The 19228-nt window shown below is 40.7% G+C and overlaps 1 protein-coding gene across 1 annotated transcript in view; it reads left to right on the top strand.

Annotated features, from left to right (window-relative positions):
* The window catches only part of AGO4 (argonaute RISC component 4), a 51552-nt gene that overhangs the window by 9149 nt on the left and 23175 nt on the right, over window positions 1-19228 (top strand). Inside the window, exons 3-12 of the mRNA XM_030823415.1 lie at window positions 6108-6228; window positions 8530-8711; window positions 8896-9032; window positions 9151-9285; window positions 9978-10065; window positions 14936-15083; window positions 15321-15440; window positions 15566-15694; window positions 15948-16081; window positions 17503-17687. Of these exons, the coding sequence (XP_030679275.1) occupies window positions 6108-6228; window positions 8530-8711; window positions 8896-9032; window positions 9151-9285; window positions 9978-10065; window positions 14936-15083; window positions 15321-15440; window positions 15566-15694; window positions 15948-16081; window positions 17503-17687 (1379 nt within the window). The remainder of the gene's footprint in view (window positions 1-6107; window positions 6229-8529; window positions 8712-8895; window positions 9033-9150; window positions 9286-9977; window positions 10066-14935; window positions 15084-15320; window positions 15441-15565; window positions 15695-15947; window positions 16082-17502; window positions 17688-19228) is intronic.

Genomic DNA, 19228 nt, shown 5'->3' on the forward strand with positions numbered 1-19228 from the left:
TTCTCTAAGATGATAGGTTTCTTAATAGCAGGTTTGCTGTCGCATGCTTGGTTATCCTCTGTGGGCTCTAGTAAAGTGCTGGATATATTATTAGTCAGTAAACGCTTATTTAATTATGAGAAAGAAAGGTCACTCTTTCATTGACCAAGGGTAGCAAAAATTTACTAAAATAGGTGTAGACATTAATGTCTATGGGAAATAGAACTATCTGGAAATTCAAATTTTATTATTATATGTTGGTTTTGGACATGATAAAGATATATATATATATATATATAAATACAGAAGATTACTTGCAGATGTTTTCTTGGGGGAAAAGAAAGACAGAAAAGTCATCTTGGAGTATTGAGAAAACTAAGCACAGAGAGAAGCTCTAGTTATTTCTAGCATTATCTAAGAGTGGTCCTGATGAGATAATGTAAGTGTTGTGGTCTGTATAGCAGGAATTTACCTGGTGTGAAGACAGCCCTGTAGCAAATATTCTTACAGTGTGCCGAGTATACATCCACTTTCGTTTTCTCTGTTTCTATGCAGTGACATTTAGGCAATATTTGATATTAAGATTCTTGCTTTTTTAAGATTGCTCTTTGCTGTCAAGTTAAATATTTTGTGCTGCTTGATATTTTTCTCATTATGGATCAAAATTTGGCTTTCTGGTATAGTTCATTCTCATGTAAACCCATTATTGGCTATTGTGTAACAGATTAATAGTAGTAGAAGTGGTGGTAATGGATAACATTGTTCCATTCAACAAATATTTTATTGAGTGTTTATTTTGTGACAGGTATTGTCCTATGCTCTGGGAATTCACCATGAGCAAAACAGGCAAAAGTTTCTACCTTTGAGGAGCTTATATTCTAATGGGGAAGACCAAAAAATAAATGAAGAAGCAAACAAAACATATATTTTGTTAGTTGGTAATAAATGCAATAAAGAAAAAGAAAGTAGAGATGGAAGATAGGAAATGGGGATAGGATGAGCACTGAGATTTATATATGAATGAATATATATGTTTATATATACATATACATGCATATGTAGATATACACACATGTATGTATATGTATATATGTATGCAAATAGCTAGGGAAAGTCTCACTGAAAAGTGAAATTTGACCTAGAGGAGGTGAGGGATATCTGCATGAAGAGTGTCCCAGGCAAAGTCAGAAGCTTGGTGAATTCAAGAAACAGCGGGCTGGGCGTGGTGGCTCATGCCTGTAATCCCAGCACTTTGGGAGGCTGAAGCGGGCAGATCACTTGAGGTCAGGAGTTCGAGACCAGCCTGGCCAACATGGCGAAACCCTGTCTCTACTAAAAATACAAAAATTAGCCGGGCGTAGTGGCACGTTCCTGTAATCCCAGCTACTTGGGAAGCTGAGGCAAGAGAATCACTTGAATCTGGGAGATGGAGGTTGCAGTGAGTGGAGATCGTGCCGCTGCATTCTAGCCTGGGCAACAGAGGGAGACTCTGTCTCAAAAAGAAAAAAAAAAAAAAAAGAAAGAAACAGCAGATAATTCTGGATTGCTGGAGCAAGTGAGTGAGTAGGGGAGAGTGATAGGAGATGAGGTTGGAGAAACTTCAGAAGGCCTCTATCATGCAGAACTTGTAGGCATTCATAACACTTTGTCATTTATTCTGGTTAGGTGAGTTTTAAATACTAAACCCACAACATGACTAAATAAATCTAAGACATGACAAACTTATATTTTTAATGGATTGCGCTGGATGCTGTGCTGAAATTAGACCCTAGCAGGTAAGGGTGAAAAAGCATAGAAATTAATTAAGAGGCACCTGGAATGATTCAGGTGAAAAGTAATGGTGGTTTAGACTTGAGTAGTATAATTGATAGTGATGAGAAGTGGTCAGATCCTGCAAATATTTTCACACTAGTGTCAATAAGATTTACTGATGGATTGAACATGTGGTGTTAAAGAAAGAAATGAGTCGTGATTAATTCCAGGGTTTATGTCCTGAGCTACTGGAAAAAAAGGAGTTATCATTTATCAGATGGGGAAAAGTGCAAGAGAAGCAGAAGCAGGGAGTAGCAGATCAGGAGACCTGTGCGTTTTGGACATCAGGGTTGAGATGACTATTAGACATGCTAGTGGAAATTGGCTGTGGTAGCTCGTACCTGTAATCCCAGCACTTTAGGAGGCTGAGGTGGTAGGACTGCTTGAAGCCAGGAGTTTGCAGCAAGCTTAGGCAACGTGGCTAGACTCTGTCTATATTAAAGAAAATAAAAGGCCAGGCGCAGTGGCTCACATCTTTGGATGTGAGCACTTTGGGAGGCCGAGGTGGGTGGATCACGAGGTCAGGAGATTGAGACCAGCCTAGCTAATATGGTGAAACCCTGTCTCTACTAATGATACAAAAATTAACTGGGCATGGTGGTGTGTGCCTGTAGTCCCAACTACTCGGGAGGCTGAGGCAGAAGAATCGCTTGAACCCGGGAGACGGAGGTTGCAGTGAGCTGAGATCGTGCTACTCTACATCATCAGCCTGTTCGACAGAGTGAGACTCCGTCTCAGAAAAAAAAAAAAAATAGCTGGGCACGGTGGCAAATGCCGGTAGTCCCACCTCAGGAGGCTGAGGCAGGTGGATCGCTTGATCCCAGGGGTCAAGGCTGCAGTGTACCATGATTGCACCACTGCACTCCAGCCCAGGTGACAGAGTGAGACTCTGAGTCTTAAAAAAAAAAAAAAAAAAAGGAGGTTGAATACAGTATTAAGGTTGGATTCAGGGAACAGATCGAGGCTGGAGACAAACATTTGAGAATCATGAGCTTATTGATGATAAAGCCATGAGACTGGATGAGACTATGTTGAAAGTGAGTGTGTGTGGAGAAAATAAGGCTTCTACGCTGGGTCTTGAAGCACTCCAATATTTAAAGATTTAACTTAAAGATTAAAGGCGATGAGGAAGTATCAGCAGGAAGATTGGCATGGAGAGAACACTGGGATAGGAGAAAACCAGGGGAGTGGTGCTCTGGAGGCAAAGGAAGAAGATGTTTTAATTTGGAAGGATGGATTATCTAATGTTCAAAGAGCATTGAATTTAGCTATATGGAGCCCACTGGAGGACTTTGATAAGAGTAGTTTGGTAGAGAAAAAGCCTTACTGGAGAAAGTTCAAGGGAGAAAGGGGAAGAGGAATTACAGACAACTCTTTCAAGGGATTTTCATACGAAAGGGAGCACAGAAATAGAATGTTCAGACGAGGAGAAACTGAGATTAAGAAAGTTTAATTTTTTATTTATGTATTTTTTTTTAGATGGAGTCTCACTCTGTCACCCAGGTTGGAGTGCAGTGGTGTGATCCTGGCTCACTGAAACCTCCACCTCTGGGATTCAACTGATTCCCTTGCCTCAGCCTCCCAGGTAGCGGGGATTACAGGCATGCACCACCACACCTGGCTAATTTTTGTATTTTTAGTAGAGACGAGGTTTCACCATGTTGGTCAGGCTTGTCTCAAACTCCTGACCTCAAGTGATCTGCCTGCCTCGGCCTCCCAAAGTGCTAGGATTACAGGCATGAGCCACCACACCTGGCCCAAGAAAGTTTGATTTTTTTTTTAAGATGAGAGAAATTAGAGCGTATTTGTATGCTGAAGGGAATAATCCAGTAAAAAGGAAAAATTTGATGATTTAGGAGAGAAGACAATTCTTGGAATGATATCCATAAGCAGATCAGAGTAAAAAGGCTTATTGTGGGACAAGCACCATTCTAAATACTCTATGTGTTATGCCTAACACTGTATAAATAAATAAATACTCTGTGTATTTGCTCAATTAAGACAACCACTTTTCAAGGGAAGTATTATTATTATTATTATTATTATCATAACTTTACATGTGAAGAAACAGACATGTGAAAGATTAAGTAACTTGTCCAAGGTCATGGGTCATGCAGTTCTGCCACTTAATCATTGTGTGACCAGGGACAGGTCACTTGCCCATTCTGAATTTTTCTTTTTTCTTTTCTTTAATATGAGGACCATAATCATTTTCCTATTTGTTTTACGAGGTTGCTGTGAAGATTAAATGAGAATAGAGGTGAAAGTAGCTCTTTACTCTAAAACTTTTTGGTCAGAATTTAAGAATGTAAGATGAGAAATTACTCTTTTCTAGTATGAAAATGTATAGTTCTTAAGTTAGCTCTTTATTTTTTTATTTTATTTTATTTTATTTTATTTTATTTTATTTTTTGAGACAGAGTCTCGCTGTCGCCCAGGCTGGAGTGCAGTGGCGTGATCTCGGCTCACTGCAGGCTCCACCCCCCGGGGTTCACGCCGTTCTCCTGCCTCAGCCTCCCGAGTAGCTGGGACTACAGGCGCCCACCACCACGCCCGGCTAATTTTTTGTAATTTTAGTAGAGACAGGGTTTCACCGTGTTAGCCAGGATGGTCTCGATCTCCTGACCTCGTGATCCGCCCGCCTCGGCCTCCCAAAGTGCTGAGATTATAGGCGTGAGCCACTGCGCCTGGCCAAGCTAGCTCTTTAAAATGGAGATTGTACAATACCACGTCTCTCCATCAATTTTTTTCAATCGCATGATTTGGTTTGTAAACATGACTTTCCCATAGATTTCATTCGTAGTAATATAAATGTGTTAGCTAGTTGTGATGTATTTTGGCTTTTAAGATATCGTTCCCACACATGAAACTCACAAATGTTGCTAAGTCAAAGCACCTAACTTTTCATTGACTCTAGCATTCAGAAATCTCGCAAACCCTGGTCTGTCCATATCTTAAACTCTATACACCAGTTTTTTTGCCACTGCATTTATTCCACAGCCTGCATACAGTGTGATCTGGCATATATGCAAGAACACTTAAGTAAAGCTCTGCATGCTTGATTGAGAAAAAGACTTCCATTCTAAAAACAAAGAAGCTATAATAATAATCTTTTTGGAAAGAGAATATTTTACATCATTCCCTTGTCTACACTGCTTGGAATAAGCACTTTGAAATTAGACAAGCACTTTGGAATAAGACAAGACGGTATACAGAATAATAAATCACCAGCATTAGGCAAAGGGGTTGACTTATTTGTTTGTGTGTCATGGATCTTAGATTTACTGATCCTCAGATTTTTGAATTCCTGCTGATTCTCTTTCTCAAAACCAATATACTTGAATAAGGATTTTTTTTTTTTGACAGAGTTTTACTCTGTTGCCCAGGCTGGAGTACAGTGGCGCGATCTCAGCTCACTGCAACCTCTGCCTTCTGGGTTCAAGCGATTCTCGTGCCTCAGCCTCCCAAGTCCCCGGGATTACACCGTGCCTGACTAAGTTTTCTATTTTTTTTAGTTGACACTGGGTTTCACCGTGCTGGCCAGGCTAGTCTCGAACTCCTGACCTCAGGTGATCCACCTGCCTCAGCCTCCCAAAGTGCTAGAATTGCAGGCATGAGCCACCGCGCCCAGCCAGGATATTGATTTGATGACAAACTTATCATCATTCAGTGATGTACCTCTCTGTCAAACTTAGAAATCCAAGATAGGTTATTCTTTTTTTTTTTTAAGACGGAGTTTCGCTCTTGTTGCCCAGGATGGAGTGCAATGGCGCGATCTCGGTTCACTGCAACCTCCGCTTCCCGGGTTCAAGCGATTCTCCTGCCTCAGCCTCCCGAGTAGCTGGGATTACAGGCACGTGCCACCATGCCGGCTAATTTTGTATTTTTAGTAGAGACAGGGTTTCCCCGTGTTGTTCAGGCTGATCTTGAACTCCTGACCTCAAGTGATCCACCCACCTCAGCCTCCCAGAGTGCTGGGATTATAGACGTGAGCCACCACACCCAGCCAGGTTATTCTTATAAGGCTGTGTTTATCACAGGAGAGGATTTTGGAAAGAGGAGGTTGAGAGGATACCATAAATGTTATTCTCTCTTTTATTCCCCATTTCTGGTATCATCTTATAGTTGTTTTTGTACACTTGTTGCTACCTTTCTTTAGTTAACTATTTTTTAAAGTACTCGAATCAATTGTAACCTTAACTCTTACTTTTTCCAAGTAATACTGAATCAAATTTAAATGATTAAGGTGTGATGATGCTTTTCTTACTGTTCACCATTTCTGAAAGCTAATTGCCATTATCTCCATTACCGTGAAGGGAGGTAGTAGATACAATGGTGCGGCACTTCAAGATGCAAATATTTGGTGATCGGCAGCCTGGGTATGATGGCAAAAGAAACATGTACACAGCACATCCACTGCCAATTGGACGGGATAGGGTAAGTTTAAGAGCAAGAAATACTTAGTTCATTTAGTAGTAATTATACATGACAAAAATGTTTCCTTTTCTTCCCGGCAAATGCAAAAAACATAAATGTTTGAGGTGATGGTATCCTAATTACCCTGATTTCATTATTACACATTGCATACAGATATCAAAATACCACATGTACCCCAAAAGTATGTACAACTGTGATATATCAATTTAAAAAAATCTGTATGTGAGAAGAAAGAAAAGTTTCTGTAATAACACATCAATTCTTAGAATTTTTTTTTTTTTTGAGATGGGATCTCGCTCTGTCACCCAGGCTGGAATGCAGTGGTTTGGTCTCCGCTCAGTGAAACCTCTGCCTCCCAGGTTCAAGTGATTCTCCTGCCCCAGCCTTCAAAGTAGCTGGGATTACAGGCATGTGCCACCACACCTGGCTAATTTTTATTTTATTTTTTTCCTTGAGAGACGGAGCCTTGCTCTGTCGCCCAGGCTGGAGTGCAGTGTTGTGATCTCGGCTCATTGCAACTTCCACTTCCTGGGTTCAAGCGATTCTCCTGCCTCAGCTTCCCAAGTATCTGGGACTATAGGCATGTGCCACCACGCCCAGATCATTTTTGTATTTTATTAGTAGAAATGGGGGTTTCACTATATGTTGGCCAGGCTGGTCTCGAACTCCTGAACTCAGGTGATCCACCCGCCTCAGCCTCCCAAAGTGCTGGGATTACAGGCATGAGCCACTGCACCTGGCCTTAATTTTTATTATTATTATTATTATTTTTAGTACAGATGGGGTTTCACCACGTTGGACAGGCTGGTGTCAAACTCCTAACCCCAGGTAATCCACCATCTCAGCCTCCCAAAGTGCTGGAATTACAGGCATGAGCCACCACACCCAGCCAGAGTTGTTTTTTATAGTGTTGATAGATTTGTTATTCTGTCCATATTCTCTTGTCTCAGTTAATTGATAATTGAAAATGAGATGAGCATTAAGATTTAGGTTGATTATGTCATCTTTACATAATTTCTCACATTAACCATGTACTTTAACAAAGTACTACCTGAATCTGAACAACAGGGTTTTATAAGTTATAGAAAACTATGTAATACTCACTTATGAAAATAGATTATAATAGCACAATACTTTTTTAAACTTTTTTTAAATTAGAAAAGTACTGTGTGAACATATGCTCATAATAAACTTATCCAGACAATCTAGAAATGCTGTGATTTACTGCCTCCACCACTTATCTGCACCCTCACTACCATCTTCCTTTTCAAAGGAAACTACTATAGTAGTTTGGTATGTATCTTTTTAGATATGTTATGTATATTAGCTATTTATACATCTGTTGATGTGTATTCTTATTGTTTTGCATGTCATTCTATGATTTGCCTTTCATTTAACAATATGCCTGAAAGATCTTTCCATTTCTATACATTTATATCTACCTTATTTTTTTTTCAAATTTAAGTTTTTTATTGTTGTAAAATAACATATAACATAAAATTTACTATTTTTGGCTGGGTGTAGTGCTTCACCCAGCCAAAAATCCCAGTGCTGTGGGAGATTGAGGTGGGAGGATTGCTTGAGGCCAGTAGTTTGAGACCACCCTGAGCCACACAGGGAGACCCATCTCTACAAAAAAAAAATTTTCAATTAGCCAGGCATGGTGGTGTGCACTTGCAGTTCCAGCTGCTTGGGAGGCTAAAGTGGGAGGATCCCTTGAGCCCAGGACTTTGAGGCTACAATAAGTTATTATTGCACCACTGTACTCCAGGTTGGATGACAGAGCAGGACCCTGTTTCAAAAAAAAAAATATGATTTTATGTTACAGTTTAATGGCATTATGTACATTCACATTGTTGTGCATCCATCACCACTATCCATTTTCAGAACTTTTTCATCATTCCAAACAAATTTAAACAATAATTCCCCATACCCTACTGTCCCTGGTCCCCGATAACCACTATTCTACTTTCTGTCTCTTTAAATTTGACTATTCAGTGTACTTCATAGAAATAGAATTATGAAATATTTGCCTTTTTGTATCTGGCTTGTTTCATTTAGCATAATGTTTTCAAGGTTCATCCATGTTGTAACATCTACCTTATTTTTTCACTATTGTATAATGTTACATATTAAATTATACCCCTACTCATGGACACTAAGTTGTTTCCAATGTTACGCAATTGTAAAAAAAAAGTTAAAAGAAATATCCTTATACATATATCGTACTGTATATTCTTGGGATTTTTCCCACAGCCATTGTAAACATTTATGTTTGTATTCATGTATTTTTTTCCTTAGGTTGATATGGAGGTGACTCTTCCAGGCGAGGGTAAAGACCAAACATTTAAAGTGTCTGTTCAGTGGGTGTCAGTTGTGAGCCTTCAGTTGCTTTTAGAAGCTTTGGCTGGGCACTTGAATGAAGTCCCAGATGACTCAGTACAAGCACTTGATGTTATCACAAGACACCTTCCCTCCATGAGGTTAGTACCTTGGTTTGGATTATTTCCTACAAATGTCAAACTTTTTTCGTAGGTTGTACTGTAGCCATTGAAAAATTTCTGCATAAGTCATAGTTCAAATTTGATTTCAGCTCCCAGAGTTGAGAGTGAAATGAAGGACCTTTCACATGTTTAATGTGACACATGCAAACTTTTATTTCTTCAGGTACACCCCAGTGGGCCGTTCCTTTTTCTCACCCCCGGAAGGTTACTACCACCCTCTGGGAGGGGGCAGGGAGGTCTGGTTTGGTTTTCATCAGTCTGTGAGACCTGCCATGTGGAATATGATGCTCAATATTGATGGTAGGAAGTAACTCTCTTTATCCAGTAACTCTTTGGGCTGGTTTTTGTTTGTTTGTTTGTTTGTTTGTTTTGGCCCTTCCCTTTTCCCTGAAGTGGAGTATCCTTCTCTGTTTGTTAGTATCTGCAACTGCTTTCTACCGGGCTCAGCCTATCATTGAGTTCATGTGTGAGGTTTTAGACATTCAGAACATCAATGAACAGACCAAACCTCTAACAGACTCCCAGCGTGTCAAGTTTACCAAAGAAATCAGAGGTAAGTGTTTGCATTAATATAGTCTTGGAGAAGCAGCTCAGCATGCTGCACGTTGCCTGTGCTCTGGAGTCACACAGACCTGGGCTTCGGTCTCAGGCTAACCAGTTCTATCAATGGGACCTTGGTCAAGTTCCTTAACCACTGTGAACCTTAGTGTATTCATCTCTAAGGTAAAAATAATAATATATACCTTGTAGAGTTGTTGTGAGAATTAAATGCAATTAGGCTTATAAAGCTTTCTCGCATAGTACCTGTCACATATCAGGCACTCAGTAAATGCTACCCTTACCCACTTAAAAACTTCCATTTTAATAAAATAACATAAATTCATTTATTATCCTTCTGGAATTTCTTTTCTTCTTTACTTGTTATTAGTTAGCTTCCCTCACTAGAATATAAACTTCACGAAAGCTGTCTCCAGACCTGAAAATAAGCGTCAGAACATAGTTGATGCTTAATAAATATTTATTGGATGAAATAATGAACTAAAGGAGATTGAGCATCTTAGGTCATCTGAGTTCTAATTTATTCTGCTTAGCTCAGATTTTTTGCCTATAATGATGAAATTGTCCCCATATTCTTGCAATTTTTATCCTGTCCAATGTCATGACATTTTGAAGACAACATTTGAATCTGTTTTTGTCACTATGATTTTAATTAACTGATGTTTTGCCTTTTAAAAAAAATTTCAGGTCTCAAAGTTGAGGTGACCCACTGTGGACAGATGAAACGAAAATACCGAGTTTGTAATGTGACTAGACGGCCAGCCAGTCATCAAACGTATGTTAAACCACATCTAAAGTAATACAATTACATTTTTAGTAACAGAGGGAGCTACTATAATTGTTTAAGAAATTGGTTATTGGCCGGGCACAGTGGCTCACACCTGTAATCCCAGCACTTTGAGAGGCCGAGGTGGGTGGATCATGAGGTCAGGAGTTCAAGACCAGCCTGGCCAAGATGGTGAAACCCTGTCTCTACTAAAAATACAAAAAAATTAGCTGGGTGTGGTGGTGGGCACCTGTAACCCCAGGTACTTGGGAGGCTGAGGCAGAGAATTGTTTGAACCTGGGAAGCAGAGGTTAAAGTGAGCCGAGGTCGTACCACTGCACTCCAGCCTGGGCAACAGAGCAAGACTCTGTCTGAAAAAAAATAAATAAATAAATAAAAAGAAATTGGTTATCTTGGCCGGGCATGGTAGCTCACACCTGTTATCCTAGCACTTTGGGAGGCCAAGCCAGGCGGATCACTTGAGGTCAGGCATTCGAGACCAGCCTGGCCAACATGGTGAAAACCCCGTCTCTACTAAAAACTACAAAAATCAGCCAGGCTTGGTGGCAGGCACTTGTAATCCCAGCTACTTGGGAGGCTGAGGCAGGAGAATCACTTGAACCCAGGAGGCAGAATTTGCAGTAAGCCAAGATCACGCCATTGCACTCCAGCCTGGGTGACAGAGTGAAACTCCATCTCAAAAGAAAAAAAGAAAGAAATTGCTTATCTTATACTGAAATTTTCAAGATCACCAGAATCTTTGCTTTTAACACCAAAGTTTTAAAACATTTTCTGAATGTTTTTGGTAGAGATATTTATAAAACACATTCCTTGCCTTTAATTCAATTTACCTCTTAAGTAGAGTATGTTAAATATAGATTAACTTTTATTTAATCTATGTTTTATTTAATCTTTTTATTTAATGATGCAGAGTCATTATAAGCTTTTTTTTATTATACTGTTGTCATTCTTTTTTTTTTTTTTCTTTTGGAGACAGGGTCTCACACTGTCACCTCCTGGGCTCAAGTGAACCTCCCACCTCAGACTTCCAAGTAGTGGGATTACAGGCATGCACCACCACACTCGCCTAATTTTTTTTGTAGAGGTGGGGTTTCGCTATGTTGCCCAGTCTGGTTTTGAATTCCTGGGCTCAAATGGTTTGCCCGCCTCAGCCTCCCAAAGTGCTGGGACTACAGGTGTGAACCAGCACACCCAGCCTACTGTTATAATTCTTAATACATGGCTCAAAAGGTCTGTTAAGGCCTAGATATCATATAAGGCTGTCAGGAGAAGATATACATATAAATAAAATATATGAGAAGGCATTTTATATGTATATATGTATCTTCTAAAAAAAATACAGACACACGTATATATATAGTGCTTGGCACCGTCATGGCCCACTGCAGCCTCAACTTCCTGGGCTCAAGCAATCCTCCCACCTCAGCCTCCTGAGTATCTGGGACTACAGGCATGTGCCACCACGCCTGGCTAATTTTTGTATTTTTAATAGAGACGGGGTCCCACTTTGTTGCCCAGGCTGGGAGAAGACATCTATTGCTTTGTGTTTTGTGTGGATTTCTCTCCCTCCCTTTGTAGGTAGCTGTCACTTCTTAACAGCTGTTGGTGTCTGGCATCCTCCAGCAGCATACTCCTTTCCATTTCCCCAATCTCATTTTCCTAATTACCCAACACTTCTTTTTTTTTTTTTTTTTTTTTGAGACGGAGTTTTGCTCTTGTTGCCCAGGTTGGAGTGCAATGTCGCGATCTCTGCTCACTGCAACCTCCGCCTCCCGGGATCAAGCGATTCTCCTGCCTCAGCTTCCTGAGTAGCTGGGATTACAGGCACCTGCCACCATGCCCAGCTAATTTTTTGTATTTTTGGTAGAGACGGGGTTCCTGTATGTTGGCCAGGCAGGTCTTGAACTCCTGACCTCAGGCAATCCACCCGCCTTGGCCCTCCCAAAGTCCTGGGATTACAGGCGTGAGCCACTGCGCCCAGCCCATCACCCAATACTTCTAATCTACTGAAAACTGTGCCTCAGTGAGACACTATATGTGAAAGTGCTTTAAAAATTATATCTGTATCTTATTGTAATCAAGATCATGTCTGACTAAACATAAATATTGGCTCTTTTAAATAAAGAGTTAAATATACAGTATACGCTTTACTACATTTACATTATTTTGGTTACTCAGAGCCCCCCCACCACACACACGTTTTTTTGCTTATATTCTAATCTGACTTTGTTTTAGATTCATGATTCTTAATTTTCAAACTTTAGTGCATATCAAAATCACCCAGAGGGCTTTGTCTAGATAGTTGAAATTTTCAGATGGCTTCTGGATAAATAAAGTGTATTACTTCAGTCTGATTTGAATAAATTCTTCAGTATGACCTCATGTACACACTACATGAATTTCTTAAGAGTGGTAAATTGGTATTTCATGTATTATTTGTATTATACCATTGACTTCTTTCTCAGAAAAAAAAAAAGTTACCAAAACCTTATGAAGTCACTGTTGAGAATTGTAGCATTTGTTCAAGAACTGTGCTCTTTTCATTATTTAATTATTTCACATAACCCTGCTAGAATAATTAGACTTATAGACATATATAATCTTTGCTGAAAGATTATAACTCATATCTTTAAATATCACATAGATGACCCTTACTGCATCATTACTTTGTAAGGCTGTGGCAGTTAAGAAAGCAAGATTAGCGGGCTGGGCGCAGTGGCTCACGCCTCTAAATCCCAGCATTTTGGGAGGCCGAGGCAGGCAGATCACTAGAGGTCAGGAGTTCAAGACCAGCCTGGCCAACATGGTGAAACCCTGTGTCTACTAAAAATACAAAAATTAGCTGGGCATGGTGGCAGGCGTGGTGGCAGGTGCCTGTAATCCCAGGTACTTGGGAGGCTGAGGCAGGAGAATCACCTGAACCCGGGAGGCAGAGGTTGCAGTGAGCTGAGATTGCACTCTAGCCTGGGCAACAGAGTGAGACTTAAAAAAAAAAAAAAAAGAGCAAGATTAAAACCCGGCATGGTGGCTGACAACTGTAATCCCAATACTTTGGGAGGCTGAGGAAAGAGGATTCCTTGAGCCCAGGAGTTCGAGACCAGCCTGGGCAATGTGGCAAGACCCCTCTACAAAAAATACAAAAAAATTAGCCAGGCATTTGTCCCAGCTAGTTGGGAGGCTGAGGTGGGAGAATTGCTTGAGCCCAGGTGGTGGAGGTTGCAGTAAGCCAAAATCATGCCACTGCACTCCAGCCTAGGTGACAGAGTGAGACTCTGTCTCAAAAAAAAAAAAAAAGCAAGATTAAAGTTATTATTGTACTAAGTATTTGAGATAATTTGCCCACTGGAAAAGCCAAATAGAGTATCTTAATTATGCCAAATATTCTGGCACAGTCTCAGATTCATGTATTTGGTCTTGTTTTCTCCAGATCCACATGTATTTGTTCTAGTTTTAGGATCTGAAAATTTGGGAATCTAAAAATGTAGCCCCAATAATTATGCTACACTCATTTTACAAAAAGTTATCTTAAGGGAACAAAACACCTACATGGATTACTCCAAGTCCTTATGTTAATTCGAAGCCAGCAAGAGGTTGTATTTGTACCTGTAGGTGTTACCTGACCTCAAGTGAGTCTATGTATGTTCTGGTTCTGCAGTATCTTCTTATTTTTTTTTTAATTCTTTTTAAATTTTAATTTTAAAAAATTTCTCATCCAAGCTTTAGCAAACACGGAAAATTTCAATGGAATCATTGTTCTGGTTAAATACTAAACTTACTTAAGTGAAAATGCTCAAATAAAGATTAACTTTTGTTTTTTGGCTGGGCATGTGGCTCACACCTTTGATCCCAGCACTTTGGGAGGCCGAGGCAGGTGGATCACCTGAAGTCAGGAGTTCTAGATCAGCCTGGCCAATGCGGTGAAACCCCATCTCTACTAAAAATACAAAAATTACAGGTGGTGGCGCACACTTGTAATTCCAGCTACTCGGGAGCCTGCGGCAGGAGAACCGCTTGAACCCGGGAGGTGGAGATTGCAGTGAACCAAGATGGTGCCACTGCACTCCAGCCTGGGCAACAGAGTGAGTCTCTGTCTCACAAAAAAAAAAAAAAAAAAAAAAAAAGATTGACCTTTGTTTTTTTTTTTTTTTTTTTTTTTGAGACGGAGTCTCACTCTGTCGCCCAGGCCGGAGTGCAGTGGCGCGATCTCGGCTCACTGCAAGCTCCACCTCCCGGGTTCACGCCATTCTCCTGCCTCAGCCTCTCCGAGTAGCTGGGACTACAGGCACCCGCCACCATGCCCGGCTAATTTTTTTTTTTGTATTTTTAGTAGAGACGGGGTTTCACCGTGATCTCGATCTCCTGACCTCGTGATCCGCCCTCCTCGGCCTCCCAAAGTGCTGGGATTACAGGCATGAGCCACCGCGCCCGGCCTGACCTTTGTTTTTTAAGTGACTGATGAAGGTAGGAATTATTAGTGGGCTTTGTTTGTTTATTGTTTAGAAAAGAAAGAATTTGGCCAGACACAGTGGCTCATGCCTGTAATCCCAGCACTTTGGGAGGCCGAGGTGGGCGGATCACCTGAGGTCAGGAGTTAGAGACCAGCCTGGCCAACGTGGTGAAACCCTGTCTACTAAAAATACAAAAATTAGCTGGGCATGGTGGCACATGCCTATAATCCCAACTGCTTGGGAAGATGAGGCATGAGAATCCATTGAACCCGGGAGGCGGAGGTTGAGATCACGCCATGCACTCCAACCTGGGCGACAGAGTGAGACACTGTCTCAAAAAAAAAGAAAAAGAAAAAGAAGAAAAGAAAGAACTTGAAGAAATATTCTAAAAAAGACATTCTCTCCTATAGTTTTCCTTTGCAGCTAGAAAACGGTCAAGCTATGGAATGTACAGTAGCTCAATATTTTAAGCAAAAGTATAGTCTGCAGCTGAAATACCCCCATCTTCCCTGTCTCCAAGTGGGACAAGAACAAAAGCATACATACTTGCCACTCGAGGTAAGTTAAATTTTCTTTTGCCAATTTGCCGATCTCTTGAATGAGTATATATTTTTAAGTAGAGTTCTAAACTAGTGGTAAAATGTAGTGTTAATTTCTAAAATATTTTTGGCAGATGATTTCACTATATAACCAAATTTTAATGTTTCTGGAAATAGTGGATATAAGATATGGTTTGGCAAAGGTTTAAGATGTAGAACCCTTTACACAAACCAATTTCTCTTTGTCTCTTGGCAGGTCTGTAACATAGTGGCAGGACAGCGATGTATCAAGAAGCTCACAGACAATCAGACTTCCACAATGATCAAAGCTACAGCGAGATCTGCTCCTGACAGACAAGAAGAGATCAGTAGACTGGTCAGTAAGGCATGGTCTTCAAGATGAGCTAGCTTTGAGATGACAAAAAACAAAAGAATAGAAAACTCCTCCTGGGACATAGTTACTCTCTGGTTTTTATATATGCAGGCTTTCCTGTTCTTTAGGTGAAGAGCAACAGTATGGTGGGTGGACCTGATCCATACCTTAAAGAATTTGGTATCGTTGTCCACAATGAAATGACAGAGCTCACAGGCAGGGTACTTCCAGCACCAATGCTGCAATATGGAGGCCGGGTAAGCTTTTTGTTTTATTCAGCAAGCTTCTTCCACAACCAGTCAAAAAGAGAATAATCCAGGGTTTCTCTACTCTGCCACTGCTGAATTTACCCATAGTTTTGTTCATTATTGCCTTTTGTGTTCTGGCTCATACCTAATAGAATTTTGTTTATTCACTCGTCAATAGTAAAATGGCCTTAGATTGTAATGTCTTTTCTCTTTTCTTTTGTTTCTTCTTCTTCTTCTTCTTCTTCTTTTTTTTTTTTCAAAGAATAAAACAGTAGCCACACCCAACCAGGGTGTCTGGGACATGCGAGGAAAGCAGTTTTATGCTGGCATTGAAATTAAAGTTTGGGCAGTTGCTTGTTTTGCACCTCAGAAACAATGTAGGGAAGATTTACTAAAGTGAGTATCTTCATATTTTCAGCTTAGTAATATCCCTTCCAGATATGAAAATACTGTCTTTATGTGAATGTGCTGTGTACACTGGCACTAAATCCCTGACTCCCATAGTGACACCATCTGGCTATATGAAAAAGACCTTGTATTATAGTAATTTGCAAACTTGGGAATTACATTAAGAATCTGACTCAGCTTCCTTATATGTAGAGCAGAAATTTGTGAGTGACAAGGCAGAGACAATGTTGGTTGGCAAATTCTTGAGTTCTTATTGAAGCTTCCTTTGGTATTAATTGTATCTTTTCAGCTAAGATCAAAAACTAGCTTACTTTTAATCATTATAATTTACTAATGAGCTTGTTTCATTGCAAGGTCTCTGGGTAAGAGTAGGTTCACATCTTACAGATGCAGCTATCTATGTAAAAGAAGTTAGCAGCCGGGCTCAGTGGCTCACGCCTGTAATCCCAGCACTTTGGGAGGCCGAGGTGGGTGGATCATGGGGTCAGGAGATCTAGATCATCCTGGCCAGCATGGTGAAACCCCGTCTCTACTAAAATACAAAAAATTAGCCAGGCATGGTGGCACGCACCTGTAGTCCCAGCTACTGGGGAGGCTGAGGCAGGGGAATCACTTGAATCCAGGAGGCAGAGGTTACCGGGAGCCAAGATCTCGCCACTGCACTCCAGCCTCGCGACAGAGCAAGACTCCGTCTCAAAAAAATAAAAATAAAAAAATAAAGTTAGTGAGAAGAGTGAAAATAAATTAAGAAAAGGGAACTAGAGTGAAAGAAAGGAATTCTACAAAATATTGGCAAATGCACCAAAGGAATATTCTGAAAGCTTTATACATAGATTGAAGTAACTTCTTAAATCTAAAATTTAAAACTTCAAAGTGAATTTTGCTTTTTTTAAGTGATGATTTCTTTTGACATTTTTATTGAACCAAATCTGTTCCAAGTTTGAATGTAGTCCTAAATACACTGATTTTGTAACAGCATGTTTCTGTGTTCTCAGTTGAGCACAAGCTTACCCAGCTATTTCTGTATCAGGCTTACCAAAATGCATGTTACCTGAAATTTTGACCCTGCTTTTCTTCAGTCCAGAATTATTGATTCGAATGTTTAAAAGATCTTTGAACAGCAATGCGATTCTAGTTCAGCTGCGCATAATTATTTAAAAATTTCAGTTGATAATCTGACAGCTTAGTAATACAGATTCTTTTCTGTTTAACTGCAAGTTAAATTGCAAGTTTAATTGCAATTGCCCGTCCATTTTTGGCAACCAGTTAGAGATTTTTATTTATTTGTTTACTTGTTTCTAAATTTGCCTAAGAAATTTACAAAACTGAAGGAAGTATTTCAGAGGAAAATGAATGCTAGAAATGTACTCTGAAATGAAAAAACTGTGCTACTGGTTCTATTTTAACAGGAGTTTCACTGACCAGCTGCGTAAAATCTCTAAGGATGCAGGAATGCCCATCCAGGGTCAGCCATGTTTCTGCAAGTATGCACAAGGTGCAGACAGTGTGGAGCCTATGTTTAAACATCTGAAAATGACTTATGTGGGCCTACAGCTAATAGTGGTTATCCTGCCTGGAAAGACACCAGTATATGGTATGGACCCTTTTAATGCTGAATGAGAGATGATTTCAAGCAGTAGATATAACAGTCAGGATAAGCCAGGTTATGCTGCAGTCACAAACCTCAAACTCTCAGTGGTTCACAACAACGAAGATTTGTTTCTTGCTCCTGTTATGCATCCACTGAAGATAGACTGTGGCCTCTGCTCTGTGTCATCATGTCATCTCCATTTGGGGACCCAGCTTGGCAGAGCAGCTGCTATTTGGAATGTTGCTGGCCCCACATTCTTTTTTCTCTCTGCAACTCCTTGGCCACAACCAGCCATATGGCCTTACCCAACTTGCGTGGGAGCAGTGGGGATGGGGGTTGAGAATGTAGTGTGATACTACCATAGTCCTGGAAGCTGAGAGAACTGGAAATATTTGGTGAAAAGCACTTAGGAATATGAGAGTGAGGAAGAGTGCCACTTCCCTAAGAAGATTTGCTTAGTTTGTATCTATTATAAGAAGAATGATACAAAGTTATTTTGGCTATCATTTAAGTAAACGATGGAGGAACTATTATTATTGATGAGACAGAATCTCAGCTCTGTCACCCAGGCTGGAGTGCAGTGTCATGATCACTGCTCATCTCAGCCTCAAAATCCCGGGCTCAAGTGATTCTCCCATCTCAGGCTCTCGAGTAGCTGGGAGTACAGGTGCCCGCCACCACACCCAGCTAATTTTTGTATTTTTTATAGAAATAGGGTTTTGCCATGTTGCCCAGGATGGTCTTGAACTCCTGGGCTCAAGCCGTCCCCCTGCCTTGGGCTTCCCAAAGCATTGGGATTACCGGCATGGGCCAGCATGCCCAGCCAGTTTTAAACTTTTTTTTTTTTTTTGAGGCAGGATCCTGCTCTGTCATCCAGGCTGTGGTGCAGTGGCGCAGTCGTGACTCACTGCAGCCTCTGCCTCTTGGGTTCAAGTGATTCTCCTGCCTCAGCCCCCCAAGTAGCTGGGACTACAGGCACGTGCCATCACACCCAGCTAATTTTTGTATTTTTAGTAGAGATGGGGTTTCACCATGTTGGCCAGGCTGGTCTTGAACTCCTGACCTCAAGTGATCCACCCACCTGGGCCTCCCAAAGTGCTGGGATTACAGATGTGAGCCACTGTGGCTGGCCCCAGTTTTAAACTTTATAAAATATCTTTAACCTTCTCTCTACAGTTATCTCTAGTACTTAAAGAAAGAAAAAAAAAAAGCAAAAAATACAAAATAAAATAAAATTCAAAGAGCCAGTGTGTGTACTGGTGTACTGAGAGGGAGGAGCTGGGAAGATTGATTCTTTTGCTAAATCAGTCATGTGGGAAGAGGAGCATCAAGGAGCTGAGCAAGTCGTGGCAGGCAGCACGGAGAATAAAGGAAGCAGGCTGGCTGCAGGGCCTGCAGGAGGGAAAAAAGGAGAGAAGGGAGGGCCTATCCAAACACAGGCAAAAAATTGCCCTGGGGGTTTAGCAGTTAAAAGGAAGACACATGAGAAGCATCTAGCACAGTGTACGGTATATAGTAGGTTATAAAGTTAATGTGTGGGGTTT

This window comes from Nomascus leucogenys, chromosome 12, assembly GCF_006542625.1.
Source record: "Nomascus leucogenys isolate Asia chromosome 12, Asia_NLE_v1, whole genome shotgun sequence".
In the NCBI taxonomy this organism is placed as follows: Eukaryota; Metazoa; Chordata; class Mammalia; order Primates; family Hylobatidae; genus Nomascus; species Nomascus leucogenys.